Source organism: Parasteatoda tepidariorum, chromosome 3, assembly GCF_982258835.1.
Source record: "Parasteatoda tepidariorum strain Cologne lab strain chromosome 3, Ptep-v5.0, whole genome shotgun sequence".
Lineage (NCBI taxonomy): Eukaryota > Metazoa > Arthropoda > Arachnida > Araneae > Theridiidae > Parasteatoda > Parasteatoda tepidariorum.
The window spans coordinates 73,763,277-73,786,571 of record NC_141757.1 but is presented as its reverse complement, the minus strand read 5'-3'; the positions used below and the strand labels follow the sequence as shown (position 1 = coordinate 73,786,571).

General features: G+C 27.2%; 1 protein-coding gene across 6 annotated transcripts in view; it reads left to right on the top strand.

Moving 5' to 3' along the window:
• The window catches only part of nvd (cholesterol 7-desaturase nvd), a 67,049-nt gene that overhangs the window by 24,787 nt on the left and 18,967 nt on the right, over positions 1 to 23,295 (top strand). The window contains exons 1-2 of one of the 6 annotated variants that reach the window (XM_087159594.1): positions 3,509 to 3,948; positions 9,056 to 9,275. In XM_087159594.1, coding sequence (XP_087015720.1) covers positions 9,063 to 9,275 — 213 coding nt within the window. In that variant the 5' untranslated portion in view covers positions 3,509 to 3,948; positions 9,056 to 9,062. Of the gene's footprint in view, positions 1 to 3,508; positions 3,949 to 6,445; positions 6,604 to 9,055; positions 9,276 to 21,499; positions 21,630 to 23,099; positions 23,180 to 23,295 lie in introns of those variants that run through there. The other 5 variants (XM_087159595.1, XM_087159593.1, XM_087159592.1 and 2 more) reach the window with 5 other exon arrangements.

The following is a 23,295-nucleotide window of genomic DNA, read 5'->3' as shown; positions in this document are numbered from 1 at the left end:
GTACTAAAATAAGACCTGTATTTAATGCTAGTGCTCGTCATTAAACCGTCATTAAATGATTGTTTGGCCACGGGACCAAATTTAATCGAAATAATTCCATCGATTCTCAATAAATTTCGTAAGAATAAAATCGGTGTGACCTCAGATATTGAGAAAGCCTTTTGTATGATATCTATTCACCCGAAAGACACCGATTTTTAAGGTTTTTTTGGTATGATAAAAACAATTCGGATAAATTGATAGAGTATAAACACAAAAGACTAGTGTTTGGTTTAACCACTTCACCCTTTTGTTTAGCCTTTACGTTACGATATCATTTAAATAGAGTTTCAGATCATTTAAGTCATACTGCTGAAATTCTCAAGAATTCTTTTTACGTTGATAATTGTGTGACTAGCTTAAGTTCAGAAACCGAAACTCGAAATTTGATTTTGGAATCGCAAGCGATAATGACACAGGGTCTTTTTAATTTACGAGATTGGCAGACCAATGCATCTGATTTGATAAATAATTCTGATAAGAAAGATGTGTCCGTGTTAGGTCTCAATTGGAATACGGAAAGTGATACGTTATCTTGTAAAATTGAACCTGCTGATTATTCTGAACAATTAATTACGAAAAGATTTGTATTAGCAATGGCTCATAGGGTATTTGATATTATTGGATATACAGCTCCTGTTATGTTGTTACCTAAGATAATTTTGCAGGAGACTTGGAATTTAAAATTAAGTTGGAATGATGAAATTCCAGATAATTTGGCAAAGAGATTTAAACTCTGGCTCTCACAGTTACATTTAATAGAGGACATTAAGGTTCCAAGATGGCTAGAATTTGAACCATCTAATGTTGTATTTAGCTTACACTTATTTTGTGACGCCAGTAAATTAGCATACGGATTTTGTATATTTTTAAGAATTGTTGTTAATGATATTGTTAAAATTCATTTGGTCAATGCTAAAAGCAGAGTAGCTCCTCTAAAGCCACTTACTATTTCTAGGCTGGAACTACTAGCCTGTTGTATAGGAGCTAGATCACTGTCATCCATACTTAAAGATCTTGCTCTCAGTGAAGTTCAAATTTATTGTTGTTCTGATTCGACCACAGCTCTGAGTTGGATTAAGCGTAATTTAAATTGGGGATTATTTGTATATAACCGCGTTAAAGAAATTCGCTCAGAAACTTCTCTCACCATGTGGCGCCACTTGCCAGGTAGCTCGAACCCTGCCGATCTTGCATCACGTGGCTGCACTGCTGAACAGTTAATCAAACGTCGTTGGTGGGAGGGACCGATTTGGCTCTACGATAAGGAAGAAAATTGGCCTAAATCGGATGAAAACCCAAATGAAGAATTGGTTAATTCAGAGCTACGTAAAACGGTAATAATTGCTTTAAATACTGATGATAGTGATCAATACTGGTATTGTAAATATTTTTCATCATATACGAAAATTTTGAGGATGATAGCATGGATATATAGATTATTTTATAACTGTAAACATAAAGATAAAAATTTGTCTAAGGTTTTAAGTGTAGATGAACTTTGTAAAGCTGAAATTTCTCTGATGTTATTAATTCAAAAGGATGGTTTTAAAGATGTAAATGATAATAAACTTAAGCATTTAAGACCATTTGTTGACCAAAATGGTGTTATAAGAGCTAAAACCAACCTTGATTATCGTGATGATACATCAGATTTCATTCATCCTATTATTTTACCAAATAATCATTCTGTTGTAAAATTGTTAATTTTAAGTTAACATGTTGATTATTTACATGCTGGTATTTCTCTATTGATGTCTCACTTAAGAGAAAAATATTGGGTTTTGAAAAGTCGAAAGACTATTCGTAATTGCATTAAGCATTGTGTGAAATGTCAAAGATTTAAAGTTAAAAGATGTGAAGTTATGCCAGGAATTTTACCTAGTGATCGAGTAAATGATGCCGCAGTATTTGAGATAATAGGGGTTGACCTAGCAGGTCCACTGTACCTTAAAGATAAAAGAAAAGCATACATAGTACTTTATACGTGTGCAGTGTATCGTGCAGTACACTTAGAATTAGTAACCCTTATGACGACCGAAGCATTTTTTCAGTCCTTAAGACGATTTATTGCGCGACGAGGCAGACCCTCAGTTATATATTCCGATAATGGAACAAATTTCGTCGGCGCAGAAAAAGCTCTTCGTTTAATAGATTGGGATAAATTGAGCTCAAAAGTTGCAGAACAAAAAATACGTTTTAAGTTCAATCCTCCTTCGGCAAGTTGGTGGGGGGGTTGGTGGGAGCGCATAATCTAGATGGTGAAACAAATCTTACGTAAAATATTAGGACGCGCTACGCTCAACTATGAGGAGTTACTCACTCTCCTTTGTGATTGTGAAAGAATAATAAATACGAGGCCCCTCACTTACGTATCCGAAGACGTGGCCGATATTTCACCATTAACTTCCGAATTGTTCTTGCACGAGATACCTTCCTCAAGTGTAGTAGATATTGATCAGGTAGATAAGAAAAATTTAAGTAAACGAGCTAAATATCTCCAAAAAATAAGAGAATTACTTAGAGCTAGATTTAGGACTGAATATTTAGGGCAATTACGCCAACAATCGTTAAGAGATTATAAGGATAAACCGTTAAAAGTCGGGGAAATAGTTTTAGTCGAAGATATTAATAAGAAGCGAACATTTTGGAATTTAGCTAAGGTATTAAAGGTAATTCCTGGCAGAGATGGTCACACAAGAGTAGCCCTTGTAAAGACAGAAAATTCAGAAATTTTAAGGCCAGTTCAAAGACTGTTTAGATTAGAGCTGGAAAATGAGTATGTTGATGTAAGAGGAAAATCATTGAAAATAAGTAGCAGTGGAAGAATTGTTAAACCTACTGTACCGTAATATGTTGTTAACTGTATGATTCATTAAGTATTGTTTATGTTAAGTATTTTGTATGATTTTTTATCATTGATGTATTTTTCTTCCATTTATATAGAAATTTTTATGTCAAAAAATTAGAAGTTTGTTGAGTATAATTACAGGTATTCTACTCAAGGTGGGAAGAAATGTGGTAAGTTAAAATCCGAAGTGAAACTTTTAGAAATACGAACTGAAACTTAAATGTTAGCGCATGCGCGCATCCATTGGATAACCTCCCTCAAATACTTCTAGATTAATTGGCTTTTACTTACGAGCTCTGGATGTAAGATGTTATGTTTGTCTGCTTGTTAATTGTATACCATTGTTGATGTTGTTTTGTTGAATAAAATATGTTATTAAATAGTGCTGGTATTATCCTGGACCTTCTAAACAGTGACACTTATACTATCACATTCTGGTGTATGGGTGATTATTGTAAGGTATTATCATTTCTTATTAAATTTTGTCTCATGTTACAAAAAATGAAATTTGTGAAAAACCCTTTATTACTCAGAGCTTTCTTTCAAAATTTACAAAAAATACTTAAATTACTTGAACTTTTTAAATCTCCAAGATATTCAAATCGGATTTTTTTATTAGTTACCACTAGGACTGGGCTATAAATCGATATATCGCGACATATCGATTTAACGCCTATATCGGCAAACCGATACAGCAACTTTCATTCCAAGCGATGCATCAGAAATCTGATTTAAGCCGTCGAGTGAAGAAGACGATATAACGATATAGCGATACACGCAAGGACTTTCTCTTACGTTCCGATGCCAACTCGCGCTGTGGAAGACGATATTGTTTCGTTATGTTGAGACGGCCTTGACTGATGAGCGGTAGAATCAGAATCACTTTTGAGACCTTATATCGTTATATCACATGTTCGTTTTCGCACCTTCGCGATTTGAAATCGTTTCTTGTAGATTATTTTCAATGGGATTTACTTCGTGATCGCCGTCGTAACCTTGTTCTGAACGCAATCTATTATTGAAAAGAATTTATAAAGAAAAGTTTCTTCATTAATTAGGTAAGTTTTTTATTTATTTTCTGACAAAACTTTTTTTATATTTTTAAATGTGAAAATTATCGGAAATCTAATTTAAGGCACCCATAAGGAATTAAATTACAAAGTAAATAAATTTGTTAGGTTATTTTTTTACTTTCTTTTAATTTATTAAAAACCTTTCGGATAAAACTTCTAATAATTTAATGGGCTTCTATTACTGATTTTAAATTTATAAATCTTGAGTTGTTTTTATTTTTAGAAATAAAGTTAAAACAAAACTTATTTTTTGGACATAAGTCAATAAACTTTATTTGTTCAAAACAATTTGAAAAGCTTGCGAATTTTATTCATTTCTTTTTTTTTTTTTAATCAATTACTACTTCGTTTTATTAGAGAGTAAAATCATTATTTTTTTTTTAATTTTCGTTTTATATTATTAGTTAATTAGCTAAATATATTACCGAATATCACAATTCTTTTGTTTTTATTTTTAAGAATTTAATTAAGAAACTTTGCCTTACTTTGTTTTTCGTTCGTTCATTATTTAATTTAATTTAATTATTTATATGAAATAATAATAAAAATAGTGTTTAAGAAGCATTTTTTTTCTAAAATTTATTTAGCTCTTTGTTTTAAGCATACAAATAATTTTTTAACGAACTTATTTTTTAAATTTTGTTCCTATGCTGTTAGGTAAATATATTGATAAATTTCACTTTTATTTATTTTTTTATTTTTAAACTAAGAAATCTTTTGTTATTTGCGTGATCATTTTTAGAAAATATAACAAAACTTGTGTTTACTTCTTCATTAAGAATTTGAACATTACGATCGAACTTAATAATTCTGTAATTATTTACGCATAATAGTACAAGCAAATATTGATTTGTTAAGAAAAGTTTCTTTTTTTAAAAAAAAAAAAATATTTTTAACACTTTGTTTTAAGTGTATAATGAATTTCTTAACAAACTTTTTTTTTAATTTTTTAAATTTTCTTTCAATAATTTCAGCTAGATATCTTTATAAAATTCCCTTTTTATTTTTAAACTGAGAAATCTTTCAGAGAACGAAAATTTTAAGAAATTATTACAATTCTTATGTTTACTTTTTAGTTTAAAATTCGAACATTTTTAATTTTAAACTTCGGCTTTTAGTCAATCTAACTTTTATTTTAATTAAAATATATTTTAAAATCAGCTTTTGTTTAATAACAATATTTTTTTTCATTAAGGGTGTTTTAGGGGTTAACTTAAATTAAGACTGCTTATACCTTATAAACGATAAAGAAGTGCAAATATTTCATTCTGTATCTACACACATTTTTTCAATAAATATTTTAAGTAAGATTTGTACATCTTAGTCAATTTATTTAATATCTTTCTTTAGCAAAACATATATATTTTCAAATTTATAAATTGATTTAAATCAATATGCGTATGAAGTCTTGATAGAAATCTGACTTTCTGTGCCTTAAAGTAAATGAAATTCAAAAATACTATATCGCGATACATCGCTATATCGCGATGCAAAACTGACGATATATCACGATATATAATTTCTAATATCGCCCAGTCCTAGTTACCACATACGATTCACTTCCTAATTATGAAAAAATAAAGTTCAAATTATTTCTGGTGTGTTCAGGGTGTTCGAAAACTCAAATTATTCTGGGTGGTCAAAAATTTATTGCCGGTTTCTCTACTCACTGGGAGCTTAACAGTTTATTGATGAGAATACGTATAACTTAAACACATCTAAAGCTATTAAATAAATTTCTAAGTATTTTTTGAGAAATTAAAAAAAATATATTAAAGACTAGAAGTGTCTTTTCAATTATTGTAGGAAAGTGTATCGCAAATTCTTTTCAAAATAACTACATTATTTTAGATACTTTACATTAATTAGTTTTCAAGAAATTCGCAAAATGTTCTTAGAGTTTTTTAAAAAAAAAATAATAAATAATAATTCATCAAATCATCAAAAGGAAGATTAAACTTTCTTGTTTTGGAAATTAGTTAATTTTTTTTAAAACTCTAATTACAGAAAATAATGAAGCAAATTAAAATAAGGACATTTTAAAAGAAAACAAAACCAAAGAGTAAACAAAAGAATTTTCGTTTTAGAATCAGGATATTTTCTGTTTTTCCAAAAATTAAAAACATTAACTTTTTTAAGCATTTTATTTTTTTAAAAAAATCAATTCATTTAAGGCAGGGTTCCCCAACTTTTTTGTACCTAAGAGCAAGTCCTAGAATATCGGTCGAGTGGCGGGCACCATTTATTTTTTCAAAATAAATTTATAGTTGGTAGGAATAGGTAATAATACACACTTCATATAATGCACAAAAAATAATTATAATAAAAATTAATTTAACATATAAATCTAAATAGTATAAATATTCTTGTGCAAAATAAAAATGATTATACTAAATTGCTTTCAAAACATACTAAGCATAAAAATTAATTATGAAATATATAAAATACAGTCAATGCGATCTTTGGCATTGCATTTCACTGGGCAGTGCTTCATAATTGGGAGAATATGATGAAATTCCTGCTCGCAAACAATCGTCAAGGTGTGCATCATCAAAAGGAAGATTAAAGGAAGTAAGTCGTGATCTATATTTTTATTTTATGATATTCACTGTCGAAAGACTTAGCGCAAGTGGAAAATAGGTAAGCTATATTTTGCTTTGTGCTTATATCTGTGGGGATGGAAGTCGTTTTCCTGGTGTTTTCTATTTTTGGTCGTGTTTATGAACAATATTGAAAAAGCAAAAAAAAAAAAAAAATAAATAAATAAAAAAAATAAATAAAATAAAAATAAAAAAAATAAAAATTCAAAAATTCATAGCATTTTATGGGAAATGGAAAACTGAAATTTTTATCGTTGGGCACAAGCAGCAGGTGCGCTTACACCGATCATCGCGCCCGCGGGCATAGGGATGGGGACCCCTGATTAGGACTGGGCTATAAATCGATGTATCGAGACATATCGATTTAACGCATATATCGGCAAGACGATACAGCGACTTTCATTCAAGGCGATACATCAGAAATCTGATTTAAGCCGTCGAGTAAAGACAACGAGCGCGAAACGATATAGCGATTTAAGACACGCAAGGATATAAGAAAACGATATAGCGATATAAGACTCTTCTCTTACGTTCCGATGTCGACTCGCGCTGTGGAAGACGATGTTCGTTTTGTTATGTTGAAATGGCCTTGATTGGTGAGCTGTAGAATCAGAAGCAGAGTTTTGAGAACATATATCGTAATCTCGCATGTTCGTTTTCGCACCTCTAAGTTTTTTTTTTTTTGTAGCGACTTGATATCGTATCTTGTAGATTATTTTCAGTGGGACTAACTTCGTGATCGCCGATGTTACCTTGTTCTGAAGGCAATCTATTATTGAAAAGAATATATAAAGAGGAGTTTTTTCATTAATTAGATAAGTTTTTTTTTAACAAAACTTTTTTTTATTTTTAAATGCGAAAATTATCGGAAATCTAATTAAAGACGCCCATAAAGAATTAAATTTGTTAGGTTATTTTTTTACTTTCTTTTAATTTATTAAAAACTTTTTGGATAAAACTCCTAATAATTTAATAGGTTTTTATTACTGATTTTAAATTTATAAATCTTCTTGTTTTTATTTTTAGAAATAAAGTTAAAACAAAACTTATTTTTTGTCATTTGGATTTGGACATAAATCACTCAACTTTGTTTATTCAAAAAAATTTGAAAGGTTTGCGTATTTTATTCATTTTTTTAAAATCATTTAGCACTTCGTTTTATTAAAGAGTATAATAATTTTTTTTAAAAATATTCTTTTCATATTATTTGTTAATTAGCTAAATATATTATCGAATATCACAATTCTTTTGTTTTTATTTTTAAGAAATTAAACCTTACTTTGTTTTTCGTTCATAATTAGGTCATTATTCAATTTAATTTAATTATTTATCTGAAATAATAACAATAAAAAATACTGTTTTAAAAGCGTTTTTTTTTTCTAAAATTTACTTAGCACGTTGTTTTAAACATACAAATAATTTTTAACGAACTTATTTTTTAAATTTTCTTTCTATACTGTTAGGTAAATATATTGATAAATTTCAATTTTATTTATTTTTTTACTATTTATTTTTAAATTAAGAAATATTTCATTTATTTGCGTGATCATTTTTAGAAAATGTAACAAAACTTGCATTTACTTTTTCATTTCGAAATTGAACATTAAGATCGAACTTAATAATTATGTAATTATTTACGCATAATAGTACAAGAAAATATTAATTTGTAAAAAACGCTTTAAAAAAAAGTTTTTAACACTTTGTTTCAAGCGTATTATGAATTTCTAAACAAACATTTCAATAAATATTTTAAGTAAGATTTGTACATTGTAGTCAATTTATTTAATATCTTTCCTAAGCAAAACATATATATCTTCAAATTTATAAATTAATTTAAATCAGTCTGAGTATGGAGTTTTGATAGAAATCTGACTTTCTGTGCCTTACAAGTAAATGAAATTCAAAAATACTATATCGCGATACATCGCTATGTCGCGATGCAAAACTGACGATGCATCACGATATATAATTTCTAATATCGCTTAGTCCTACCCCTGATTTAAGGTTTGTTAATATTTTTTGTATTCTTTTTGTTGTTAAAGCAATGTATAAAAATAATTAAAAAAAATGCGCGTATTTTTAAAAAAAAGTCTTAAAAATGTTTCATGGACCCTCCTTAATATACATAAAATCATATCTATGATTTGTTTTAAATTTTTTATTTACAATGCGAAAAATTCCGGATCAAATTACGGCAAAGCGCACTGGCGCTCAGAGTGTCTATACTTTTTCCCATAAAATCCATTTTTACCGGGACTGGTTGCAGAGCAAAAAATCTGATAGGCCGTAATTTTTATAGTAATATTTATTTAATTAGAGTGATTCAGTAATTTTACGGTAATATTACTATAAAAATTACGGTTATAATATTTTAATGTAAAAAGGATATTACGGATTATGCACCTAAAGCGCCGCTATTTTATATCGTTATTAAATTCGGAATTTTTTACAGTATATTTAATGATATTATTGATATGGATTTTTTTCTTTAGGGACATCATGAGGCACAATGATAACTCCTGTTCCCGGTATTTTTGTGGAAGTATTTTTCACCATACTTCAGTTCTACAGTTGTCACAGCAAGAGAATCTGAGCATTATTCCAATTTACGATTCTTGGATCATCACTGTCTTCGGCTTCATTTTAACCCTAGCACTGTGTTACTCACTTTACACGTGGTACAAGCAATATAGATTGCGATATCTTCTGAGGGTAAGTACAGTTAGAAAGGCTCATTAGATTTAAATGGCTCAGGAATAGCGACATCAGTGGGCAAGTTGAAACAGGATGCTTGATAGCTGTTTTGCTCACGTTGCAATACTTAGAATAAGAATGCTTTTGCACAACGCTCATCAATCAAATCTTTTCAATTTACTCAGAAAAAAATAATTAAGTAAATAGTATTTTACAAGAAATTAAACAAACGGTTAGTTTTACGTATAAAATTGTAAAAAATGCACAAAAATAATATTCGATAATTAGGGATTATCACCAAAGAATTGTCAATTCAAATTTGAGATGTTTGACTTTAAAATTTTTAGAGTACACACATGCTTCAAAGGTATATCATTTTTTCCAGTTTTGGTAATTAAAATTCGTAAATTTTCAATCAGTTATTTAAAGTTACATCCAAGCTTGACAGCTCAGAGTGGGCTTTGCCCTTCAAATGAAGTTCTTTCCAGGTTAATAACGTTTTCCAATTCTCGGTCTTAAAGGATACGGTTACTCGGTGAAAAAATTCTCCTCTCTGTCCGGCGCTTTCTTGCAGAAATTCAGCCCCCCCACTTAGTCAGTGGGAGGTAACTACTTTAACCACTTATGAATAGGAAACGTTTTGTTGTAATTTATCTATCCATCTCCAAGAGGAGAGCAGTAGAGGGTTGCAGCGTGCATCGTTATCGGCATACATTTTGACTCAGTTATGAATATTTTGTCATACTTTATTTGAACGTGTAACACATTATGAGAAAAAGTTAAAATATAATTTTTTTTTCGATTTTTTTCTTTTACGAAAGAACAAACTTTTTCTCTATAATGAAACAACTCATATTTAGGAAGTTATTCAGAATTTTTACAGAATTTTTTTTAAAAGCCTTTTCTACTGTTTTTAAAAGATACAAATAAATTATTCTTGTTGTAAAATGTTAAAAAATTTATTCTGATAGCTAATGTTAAAAAGCATAGTTTTTGGTTCTCTTAGAAATGAGATGCGTCTGAAACTTCAAATGTTTTTTTTCGAATTTAATAGTTTATTTAATTTTTCCGTTAAAATAATTTAGTCAAATGTAGATTTTTTTTCCATAAATTTTTTATACTAAATGGATTTTTTATCTTTCTTTCACCTTTTTCTTGAAATTTAAAGTCGCATACATTACGTTCTTACAAAATTGTAACACAAATATTCTTCGAGACAGAAATTATATTTCAAGCAGATAATTTATAACGTTATATCATGTGGTTTCTTGAAAGAAATTCACCCAGTTAACAATTTTTGAGTAAGCGGTATTTTTTCGGTAAAAATATATTATATGTAAAATATATCATATATACTTTTTTAACTATATTATTTCTATTTCATTTTTATATTTATCCACCTTTCATATATATATATATATATATATATATATATATATATATATATATATATATATATATATATATATATATATATATATATATATATATATATATATATATATATATATATATATATATATATATATATATATATATATATATATATATATATATATATATATATATATATATACGGAGGGGCTGTCTCATTTTTAATTACTCCTAACAAAATTACAAGAATCTAAAAGTTTCTGTACCTCCTTAAAAAAAATAACAATAAATTTCGTCAAAACTAAATAGTATTTATCACGTGACTTATTTTATGCTAAGTCTTACATATCATTCCCTATGCTACATCGCTTAGCTTGGATGAGCTAATATTCAATTTCTATTGTTAAAACTTTATTCATAGGAAACCTGCAGATGCAAAATATGTTTCTAAAGAAAAGAAGTCATATTACATTTACTTAAATGAATATGCTTATTCTGATATAAGGAATGTAAAAAGCTGGAGGAAAAGAAAAACTTTGGAAATTCCTCTGTGGAAACTAGTAATTAGTAAATAAAAGTTTAAGGGCAAAATATTTGTATTTTTGATACATAAACTGACCTAACTAACTTTTTATTATAAATGCATCAAGTGTACTCTGCAAGAAATTATTTTCTTATTAATAAAATTTTTCATAACCTTTACCTGGAGAAACGTTCACGCTGAATAAAAAGTTATTTAAATTTAACTAAACACTTAATATATAAATAAAATATTTTTTGCTAAACAAAAATGCTTAATTTTTTTCTTTTTATTTAATAAATAGTTGTAACCAGAGAAACAAAATTGAAAATTTTCGAGACCAATTTTTTTTCAATGAATAATATGGTACAAAAAAAAAGTTCGTTATTTTATCGTTAAAGTTCGTCGTTAGTTCGTTTATTTTAGAATTACATCAAAAGTTTCATGCGCGTATTCATAGGAATGCATGAATCATTTTGGTAGACGGAAAAAAAAGGTCCCGGAAATAAAGGTACGGAAAAAAAGGTCCCGGAAAAAAAGGTACCTGGAAAAAAAGGTACGGAAAAAAGGGTCCCTGGAAAAAAAGGTCCCGGAAAAAAAGGTCCCGGTAAAAAAGGTACCTCCATAGGGAAAATCTGTAGGGATATTTCCCCTCTCGCTTTCTGGGCAACATGAATGCTTCTCGCTGTTTCAATGAATATTCTTTTTATCTGTAATAATTCAGATTAGATCATTGAGGTAACGAGAAGGGTAAGGGGGGGCATTTATAGGCTGGTTGTATTACGCTTTTTTTTAAAATTTTATTTCACTTATTTATTCTTCTTTGATTATTTTTTAAAGCAGGAAGATACAATTTAAATTTTTCAATAATATTTTACTTTTTTTTTAAAAATTTTTAAGCGAAAAATGTGTTATTTTCTATTTTAAATTATATTTTGTGAAGAAGTTGCTAATGTGGGGCTTAAAGTAGCCAATCGGGGAAGTTGGGAGGATTTATGTGTTGGATGGTTATTCGTGATTGGAGGTGTAAGTATTGGTGCCTTTTAATTAGAGTAGCGGTATTTCTTTTCTTTATAAGCTGGGTATGTTTAATTTCTCTATTTATTTTACTTTTTAGGGCAAGATTTAATATAAAATATGCTATTTTTTTTTTCATTTTAAATGATATTTTTTGAAAAGGGTGTTGATATTTATATGAGCCGATTAAGGAAGGTGGGTGGATTTCTGTGTTGGATGTTTATTCTTTAATTGTGGAGAAAGGAAAGTATTGCTCTTTTTTAATTAGAGTCACGGTATTTCTTTTCTTAGAAGCTGGATGTATTTAATTTATTTATTTATTTTATTTTTCTAAGGGGAAGATGCATTTTAATATGTTTAATGTAAAAGATGCTATTTTTTATTTTAAATGATAAATTGGAAAGAGGGTATAGATATTCATATTAGCCGATTGAGGAAGGTAGGAGGACTTTTGTGTCGGATGCATTTTTTCTTTCTTTTTATAAGATTTTAAATTGTTATAAGAGGTTTCTTCTCTTATTTATTTATTTATAGGTTTTTTATTTCTTATAAGAGATACGTTTATCTCTATTAACTTATTTTATTGTCGAAAATTCTGATTCGGATGGTTGGTGTCATGGAAATATTTTAAGTTCATATTAATTGATGTTTAGTTTTGCTAATTGAGGTAAAGGAGAAAGAACATTTAAGCACAATGTTACTTTTTTCCCCTTCCTTTATATGATAAAAAAACTATTTAAAATTTTTTTGTTGTTTCTGTTACAGAATGTGTGTTATTCTTTATTTAACTAATAGTTTATAGAAGTAGTTGACACGACGCTAACGTTATTAATAGTTTTCTTGCCGTTTCATAATTTTGATTCAGATTCGTTAATTAGTGCAAGTATGAGGAGGAGGGATTTGATGCAAGAAATTTTTTTTCATTTCTAAGAAGGAGTTTCTTAAACTAGATATTTTTTTGTTAAATATATTTCTTTTCTTAATTAAAGAAGGATTTTTTTAAAACATATGTCAGTTTTTAAGTAATTAGTGGAGATACAATTCTCTGCAAAATTGTTTTCACCCTATTTTAACAGTTATGATTCACTTATTTTGGTAAAATGAGGAGTCTTTTACCAGATAGGTAGTCTTTTAAGGGATTATTTTAATACTGAATTTTATTAAGAATATTTTTTTGTTAATACATTTCATTTTAACACGGTTAAGATTTAATTTAAGATTTCGGCACAAAAAAAATTTTATTTCAAAGAACTTATTCAAACACGCGTTATTTTGCGCTGATAAAATACATTAAATAGCCTGTAACACATTTCTCAGCTATTTTTTGGAAATATATAAGTAAATTTCGCTTTGTTTAAAATCTATTATTTATTATTATTTCTGTTAAGAAATAATAATAAATAATAGACATTTCTGTTCTGTTATGTCTATTTTTATTAAGTTTTAAATATTTTTTTTTATTTCATTAAAGACGGTTTTATTTTTAATTCTTTTTAAAAACAGCATTCATGAAACTACATTTTTTAATAAAAAATCACTTTCTCTATGCACTTTCATTATCAGAGAAATGTTTTTAAAAGGACGATTCTGTTATAATGGTCTAAAACAGGGGTTTCCAACTTACATGAGGCCGCGGGCCACAATTAAAAATTCAAATCAAATGGTGGGGCCACAACTTTATCAAAATTTTATGAAGGACTTTTTCATGTTTGAAAGAACATTAAATATTATTGTCAGATTTTTAATAAGTTGTACAAAACAAAAGTATTGAATTACAAATTAAAATAAGAAGTAGATTTTTAGAAATATTTAATTGTTATTAATAATATTTTAAAAAATATTAAATAAATAATAAAAATTCGGGCTACAATAACTTAGGTTTTTATTAAAACTTACATAGTAGCACACAAAATATTCAATGAGAAAATTGAGATTTGTCTGCTACAACCACCAGAGAATAGATACTTACATTTAAAATTTACAAATGTGTGTGCAAATATTTTTGTCCAAAATGAGTGGTTTCAAAAAGTTAAATCGGATAATTTCTTCGAGAAAATTTCTGATACGCACATGCTAAATTATATTAACAAAATACAAAAAGAAATGAAATAAAATAGAGCTACATACATGATTATTTTTGCATTTGAATAAATATTTTCCTGGGTGTAAAACCTGAGAAATAAATTTTTTTGCACAATTGGTATGTTAAATTTCACAGATACGAAGAAATTAGGTTTTTATTAACGAGAAAAGCATTTTAAACCCATATTGATTCTTTACGAAAATTGTCCGCAAAAAAATGACAACTAGTAAAGTTTAGTCCGCGGGCCACAAAAAAAAGGCTTCGCGGGCCGGATGCGGCCCCCGGGCTGCCAGTTGGAAACACCTGGTCTAAAACAAATATCATTTTAACAAAGTGAATAATATATATTATAAATCAATGATTATCTAATTCAATAAGGTATGTTAGAGATTGAATCATGTTAGATGCACTGAAGTGTGCCTTTACCAAAAAACAAGCATTTGTGGCTATATTAAAATTTTTGCAAACAAAAGAAAATTGGTGTTATAAAAAAGGAAAGATGTTTGTGTACTTTTTTGTGAGTCTACTGCTAGAATCAGTGCATTTCATTAATCTTGTAAATTTCTGAAGATAGCAATTACTTTGACGTATGTGTAGTACATTAGTGTACTGCAAATGGATGTCCTTGAGGTTTCTTGAATACACCTACAAGAATAAGAGGGGGTTTCACTCTAACAACCCTTTCAACCTTTTTCTAAGAATGTTTCAGCCATTCTTTGTATTTCAGTTTTTCATTCTTTGTCATTCTTTGTATTTCAGTTTCCAGCAAATCAAAGCTGGAGTGCATATCGCACATAGAAAAAAGAGGAGCTATGAAACTCTTCAAAAAAGGTTGAAAACACTTTGCGTTAAGTTTTTAAACCAAAATCTAGACATCCCAGAATTTTTAAGTTCAATAGCTAATAATCTAAGAAAGAAAAGCATTCATTTTCATTCATTTCCAATTTCATATTAAAATCTGTATTCATTACTTTAGTTTATTAATTTTTTTGAATAGCTAAAAATGATACTACATGGCAGTTTTAAATAAAGCAAATTTTATATTTAAATATTCCTAAATGTAAGTTTTTAATTTTCTTTAACATCTAAAAGACATACCATTTCAAAAATTTATAAGATATTTTAACGATGATATGTAATACCTTTTTTGCAGAGTTTCATAGCAATGAACTATTTATGTTTTTGTATATTGTATATTTGTGAATTTGTATATTTTAAACATCGAAATCGTCACTATTTTACAAAAAAATAAAAAATTTTCCTCTAATGTATTCCAATCAAGTTATTTTTTAATTTTCTTGTGTTTTCAAAAAATAATGTCATAAAAAATGATGTTTATAAATATATTGTTGTAAGCAGAAACAAAGTTCTCCATATACGTCTGAGCTGAAGTTTTTAGAGGAATAGTTAAAAAAGTTGTCAACTATGTCATAAAAGGTTTGTGATATATTTTATTTTAAATTGAAAAAACTGATCTACTTATAAAACACATCTTATTTAATTCAACTTTATAAATATTAAAATAATTTAAATCCAATGAAAATGTAATAAAAATAATTACATATTTCAGGCAATATTACTGTATTATAAATTACTTTCTAGCAAATGCATAATGCATGCACAATTTTTGTTCAAACTAATTGGAAATTGAATATAAATGAATCATAAAAAAATAAAGAAAAATACATGAAAAAAAAAAACAAATTAAGCATACTAATTTTTTTTATTTACTTATTAAAAAAGCAATCCTACTTTAATGAATGGTTTCTTTTTTTCTGGAAATTTCATAATTACAAATTAAAATATGTAAAAGACCAGATATTATAATACATATATGCATGAAATGACTAATATATATTTAAGTATTAAAATAACATTCGATTCAATACGAAACAATGATATTTTTAAAAAAACCAGCTGACTTAAATCATGATTAAATCAATGAAATCCTGCTAAAAATATTCAATAAGGTTTGCTTCTGATAAGTTTCCAGCATTTTGATTCTAATTTGCTCTTAAATATAGTACATTGAATAAATGTTAATTGTGAATGTAAATAAATGTGAAAAAAAAATTCATTAATTATAATACTACGTTGTAATGCAACGTTAAATAACCTTTTACGCTTCAATTAGTAAATTAATTACTAAAGATGTAAAGTAATTAAAATGATAGTTGTTACTGTTTAGATAATTTTTTAAGTTGTTCTTATTGCCAATTAAATAAATAAGAATTATTATCTATTTAAAGAGAGAAATAAGCGAATAACACCACCATTACCACCAATCAAATGCTCAAGAGCCGCACCGGGTTCAAATGCCAGAGCCGGCGGGTCAGAAGATGCACTCAGTTCGCACTGATCACAGTACTAATGTAAAATATCCTCTGTGGAAGACAGATTATGGGTTAGAGTTCTCTTGCCGTCAGTCTAACCGTGGATGGTTTTCGTGGTTTACACTATATGTAACACACATGCTTTTAAGTTCCATTGAAAAGTCCCCACGAAGGCAAATTTCTCCCAATGCTTGATCTAGGAGTTCTCTTTGTCTTCTGGGTTGAGTTCACTTTTATAAGACTACGTAATTGAACATTAGTAGCCTTTTAAAAGCAATTAAGACATTACAAATATTTATAATTTTTAACAAATTTTAAAAAATAATCGAAAATAATTTTTAGATTTATTCACTAAAATAATGAAAATAAAAAGTCACTAACAGAGAAAAAATCTTTAAGAGAAATGGCACCGAAAATTGAAGTTTTTAAAACCCAAAATATAAAAAAGAAAAATATGCTCTCGAATTCGATAGCAAATGATATTTAAACATTAACCAAATAGTGGATATAGAATGCTCTGCCTTGTTTATTGCAATATCTTTTTAGATAAATTATAATTTTGTCATATTTTAGGGCTTAAATTATAAATTCAATAGTTAGGGGATATTATGTTTTAATAAATCAAAAACTTTAAAAAAAATTTAAATCAAAAACTTTTTTTTCTAAACTTCATTTTTTTTCCCTATATTGTAAACAAGAGGTGGCAAACAGTGGGTCAAGTAAGACCGTCAATGCATAAACCGATTCCCAAACATGCCATTGGTTAACTGAAACGGTTCTGTGCTATGTTATCAATTGTAACTTATTACAAAATAAAAAAAAGCGAAAAATGAAAGAAAATGACATACAAATACCTGTCAAAAAATTTCTATTAGAAGCGTTATAAGCGAAACACATTAATTTTACTCCCCCTCCCCTAAAAATTTCATGTAGCCTGATAACACTTTTTCAATAGATAAGAGTTAAGATTCCCGGTAGAATCATGATCTTAGAAAATAAATAAACAATTTTATTGAACATTTTCATATTTAATTAACTTTTTAAGAATAAATGCATAAATAAGAAACAAAAGTTGGATAAAAAGCGCTTTGAACACGCGCGACACGCAAAAAAACATGCACGGAACAGCAAAAAGTGCTTCAATCCAATCTTCTCATTTAAAATATTTTCCCCTACAGAATTTTCCCTACACAGGTACCTTTTTTACCGGGACCTTTTTTTCCGGGGAACTTTTTTTCCGTACCTTTTTTTCCGGTACCTTTTTTTCCAGGTACCTTTTTTTCCGGTACCTTTTTTTCCTAGAATCGAATATTTTACCAGAATATTTCTTTACATAATATATTAAATACAAAGACTCTAAAAGTATGTAAGAATATGCTTACAATAAATTTAAAGAAAAGCATTATTTCCAACAAATATATTTAATAATAAAAATATACTTCACGTTTCTATTAGGTTTATATCTGAAGATCTTATTGTCAGATCTAAAAATCTAATTTATTTGCAAAATAATGTATTATATATTATTAAAAACAGAATAACACTAATTATCAGAGTTACTTATTTTAAACTGAGTCATTTTCTAATGTTTTCCTTAAATATATATATATATTATATACATATAAACGCCGCTTATATATATATATACATATAAATTGTATATATATATATATATTATTAGGCAAAAAGAAGCATTTTTCCTAATTTTTGTTTTATTTTTCTAAGAAGTTAGAAAAGTTTAATACAAAATAAAACATCCCCTGAGCTGAAGTCTTTCACAATTTACACCTGCTTGTGAAGATGAAAACTTTAAAGTCATCGATTGTTATCAGACACACCTATGCAAGCTTGGTTGACAGCTGGTTGAAAGTAAAGCATGCATTTCCGTTGATCATGGTGTGGTCTTTTCCTCAGGTATTGTGAACTAACTATTGTTAAGAATTTTAAAAACGACAGACCTCAATATATATTATCAAGAAGACTATTTATTCTGACAAGATAACACCATTCACCAAGAAATAGCACTTTGCATGTAGAAGTGGCAATACTTCATTGGTTTCGGTATCTTTTTCTTTTAAAGAAGAAATAATAATTTCATTATCTGAAAAGTAAGTTGCATGGCAACAAGCTGTGCTAGCCTCAATAGAAAGTTCATAGGAATTTGAATGAAATTTATAACGTGATATATGAGATTTCTTTTGACGTCGCATACTTGAAAAGAGACACCCAGAAGGTAAACCTGACAAGAGGACATAGAATAATTGGTTGTTTCCATTAGGAAGAAATTGCTGGAAATGTGTGAAAGTAAAGGAAATGCTTACATTCAAAATGCAATTGTAAAAAGTAGACAGTCTAGCTAATAATTGATAAGGGGTTTGACTTTGCAAATCATACAAGAGTTAAGAAGAATAAATATGATATATCGAAAATATTTCTCTTACATGGCATTAGAAATTTTAAAAAGAAATATAAAAACTTACACTGATTATGTTCTTCGAAAGAGTATAGAGTTTATTTTCATAAAAGTTAATAATTTTCTACACAATATAAAAGCCTTGAATAAAGTAGAAAAAAATTTCGGTTTATTTTGTCCAGTTTCTTTAGTTGTATTGAAAAAAGTAAAAAAATAAAAATATTTATATTGCAAGTTTAATGCAGGAACCAATATATTTTGAAGGATTTTTTTAAAGAAATTAGATAAATATGTAACTTTGTTGACAATATTTTTTTAAAAGAAATAAATTAAAGAAGTACAAAACTTTTTTTATAAACGTAAAAATTATTTCTACTTTTAATATTTAATTGACTGCTGTTTAAAACTTTATTAATTTACGCTACTATTTCCTATAATATAATGTTACTCTATAATACATTTTTTTTAAGTTTCGTAATATTTAGATTTAAAAAAATTGCTCGATCTTAATTTTTTTGAAATCTTAAAAAAATTTTAGTTTTTTTTTTAATCTTAAGTTTTTTTTAAAGTCCTATGATAAAGTTCAATTCAATTTCAAATTCTGTAATACTACTTTAATTATTATCGATTTTATATTAGATAAAAATATAAATCCAATAACTGAACAGGAAAAGATGTACTTTGACAAAATAAAGTCTTGTAACTATTTATAAATCAGAAACTAATTTCATCTAAATATACTTTATTCCGACTTTTTAGTAATTTACTTTTTTAAATTAATAGCTCGTAGTAACGCATATTTTAAATTTTTTTTTCTACAAATCAAAAAGCATAACACAAATTTTTATGTTTAGCAAGAAATAAAAATTCTCTATTTCAAGAATTTGTAGAAAATTTAAATTTTTGTTAAAAAAAAAAGACTTTTATAGTTGAAATAAAGTTTATTATACAATTAAAAAAATTAATAAATTCAAAACATCAAAACTTAATATACAATGATAATTACAGTAAATTTATAGATCCCCTATACACTTATTCCAAATTACGTTTTGTGAAACTCCTGTTTAACTGCTTGAACTAAAATTTCATTTTTTTCAAATTTCAATATTATAGTTAACATACTTATGAAAATCCAAATACTATTATAAAATAGAAAAATATCTAATTATAGACATCCGAGCTAGTCTGCAAGGAAGACTAATAGGTTTTTAATTAAATAATAATATAATAATAGCAAATTTTGTTATAAGCACTTGTATTTTCTTAATTATTTTCATTATGTGTCATAAAGATTATGTGTCCACTAAGAGTTTGCAGATATCTTCATCATTCAAACCTCGCTTACGAGGAGCCATCGGAATTGCTAAAATAACGGAATATTTGGCTAAACTATTTTCACACCAACATTCAATATATGCCAACCTCCAATGCCGAATATCGCAAAACCCTCCTGCAATCCTCCCCTCGAAGCCTTAACAATAGAGGGGGAACTGCTTAAACCACTTATTATTAAGAGGAGAAGAGCAAATTTGACAGTGAAAGGGGAAAGAAATGTGTGGTACAAATGTTGTACCGAAACCGTCTTAAAATAAAATTATTTTTAGGGTACAACTGTCGTACCCTCCGTCCCCTAAAGGTTAATGACCAAAAAGTTCGTTCTTTTGGCCATCAATTAATTTTACGTTTAACCTTCTCTTTCTATGTGATACAGCTGGCATTAAAGCCTTTTTTTGTTGTTATGTTCTACGTCTATCTTAATAATGTTGTTTACTTGTTTCATTCATTGTCTTTAGATGATATTGACAATGTCCGGTTCCTTATATGAGCAATAAGAGCTCTAAATTGTTCTTTCACACTACTTTGGTTTCCTTCCTAAATAATTCTTAAGACCTTTTTTTTCAAAATATACCTACTATTTCCTTATTTTAGCTATAGTTTCGCATACATAATGTTGTCTAATAAGGTACCTATATAATATAAAACCTTTGTCTTTCCTTGGATTACATTCGATTTCATATATTTCCGTATTATATTTAAGAATTTGCAGGCTTAAGTTATCCTCTTTTGTATTCCTCTTAGTTTAAGTACGTAAATATTCACGGCTATTTTTTTAATGTATTCTTAAACCTTTCAGTAAATTTATCATATTATTTTCATTTGCATAGATAAGATTCCTATATTATTTTTATGAAATCTTGTAGCCCAATTTTGTCAAAAAAAGTATAGGGTTTTAATTTTTTAAAGTAACATTTAAGATACTATTCTTTAACTTATAAATTACGCGTTTGTGCTTGTCAAGTCATAAAACAAATTTTTTGTAAGCTCCATAATTAACTCCATAAGAAATACTCGTTTTCAATGATGGTTTTTAAATCTATAATTGTTATTATTTAAGATATAAGAAAAAAGTATTACATGTTTTAATTTTGGATTCGAAACTTTTTATTAACTTTGGCATATTAATACCATGCGGCATGCGTTTGTTACTGTAATAAAATGACTATTTTAATATGAATTTTGAATAAAGATATTTATTTAATTTTTTAAGGTTTTCGTTATTTTGTTGTGATTTTTCGAATTTTTAAGACAAAATATATAAGTCTAACTTTCGAAGGATACTGAGCAGCCGCAGGTAAGTGATATATTTTTATAGCATTCAAAGTGCTATTATTTATATCAAATTATTTGTTAAATTACCTCAGCCATTTAAATCTTTTATTATGGAATTTATATTTTTTATACATTTGATTCATTAAAATTTCTGTTGAGTGCGGTTTTATTTTTAATAAAAAGTAAGGCTTTTACTGCTAATAGTTTAGATTAATAATTAGGCTACAACCTAGGTTAAAAAATTAGATTTAATTAAAAAAATGTTAATAAAAATATTATTTTTATGAAACGAAACGTGCCCTTTATGGTATTCGCCGACTGTTCTTCGTTTTGAATTAAAGCACTTACATTAAATAATGGAAACTGGAAATTGATAATTATTATATAATAGGATGTATCGCGAAATTTTTTTTTCAAAATTCAAGTAAAAAAAGTTGTCAGTGTTGTCACATATTTACTAAAAAAGGTTTTATTAATACTTGCTTAAAAGTTCAAAAAACATTAGGCTTTCTAAATTTTTTTCGGCCACAAATGAAAACTTCATATTATTTTAAAAATACAAATATAATGCAAATAATAGTTTTTCCATTTAAAAATGTAATGCAGCAGTAAAAAACTTAAATATAACATTTAATTTCCCGGAATCGTTATAAAAACCTTTGCCTTACCCGAAATCTACATAATAACCTCATTTAAAGTTTGCGAAGAATGTTAAAATGTGCACATTTATAAATGAAACTTAAAGTTACCATGTAGATTTCAAGAGTTTCCATGCAGATTCATGCATTACATTATGATTTTTGCATAGATAAATTTTACTCCTCCCATCAGAAAAAAAAAACTTTTGGCCTATTCCAAGATCCTAAATATTTTTTAGTTTGAATGAAATTTTTTACAATTTTTCTACTTAATTTTTGAATTTCGAGAAAAAGTTTTCATGATATACATCGTATTATATGATAAATTTTATACTCGACATAACGAAAATCACCTCTAAATTATTTTGATGTGATTATAAACTATTTTCACTATGAAATTCAACAAAAATAATTAAAAAAAACTTTTTGAAATTTCTCGTAATTTTTTCATAGATTCGATTTTCTATTAAAAGATTTTTCAACATCTTTTTTTCAAAAATTAAATAAATAAAAATACTTATTTTCTTCATATATCATTAGCCAAATTCTGAAATAAAGTTTTTAGAATAAATTCTTTTTCTTGAAAAAAATTTTACTAAGAAGTATGTATTTTTTAAAAAATATATGTATAATAAATTATACTATAAAAAATTATACTATAAAGGTTTGCAGTTAAGTTAAAATATTTTCTTTAAACTTTTTAGTCAAATTAAAATAAAAACAAATCGACACCAAAACATTTACCGCATATGCAATCTTTTTCATTAACTAGCTTTACGAACGTCACCGGAAAAATCAGTGCGAAATACGAATTTTTTTATTAATTTCAAATCTGAGTCATAAACTATATTAGAGATTTTAATTTTAACATAAATTTTCGTTTTTTGTTTAAATGTGCCAAAGTCTTTTAAGTGAATATCGATCGACTTTCTCAGTATGCTTTAATTTTATCTAGCTATAACTTACATAAAGTTATTAATTTTGTGTCGAAGCATGCTAAAACGTTCTTAATTAAGCCTAAGACCTAAAAATTACCGATAAGTGCTAAAT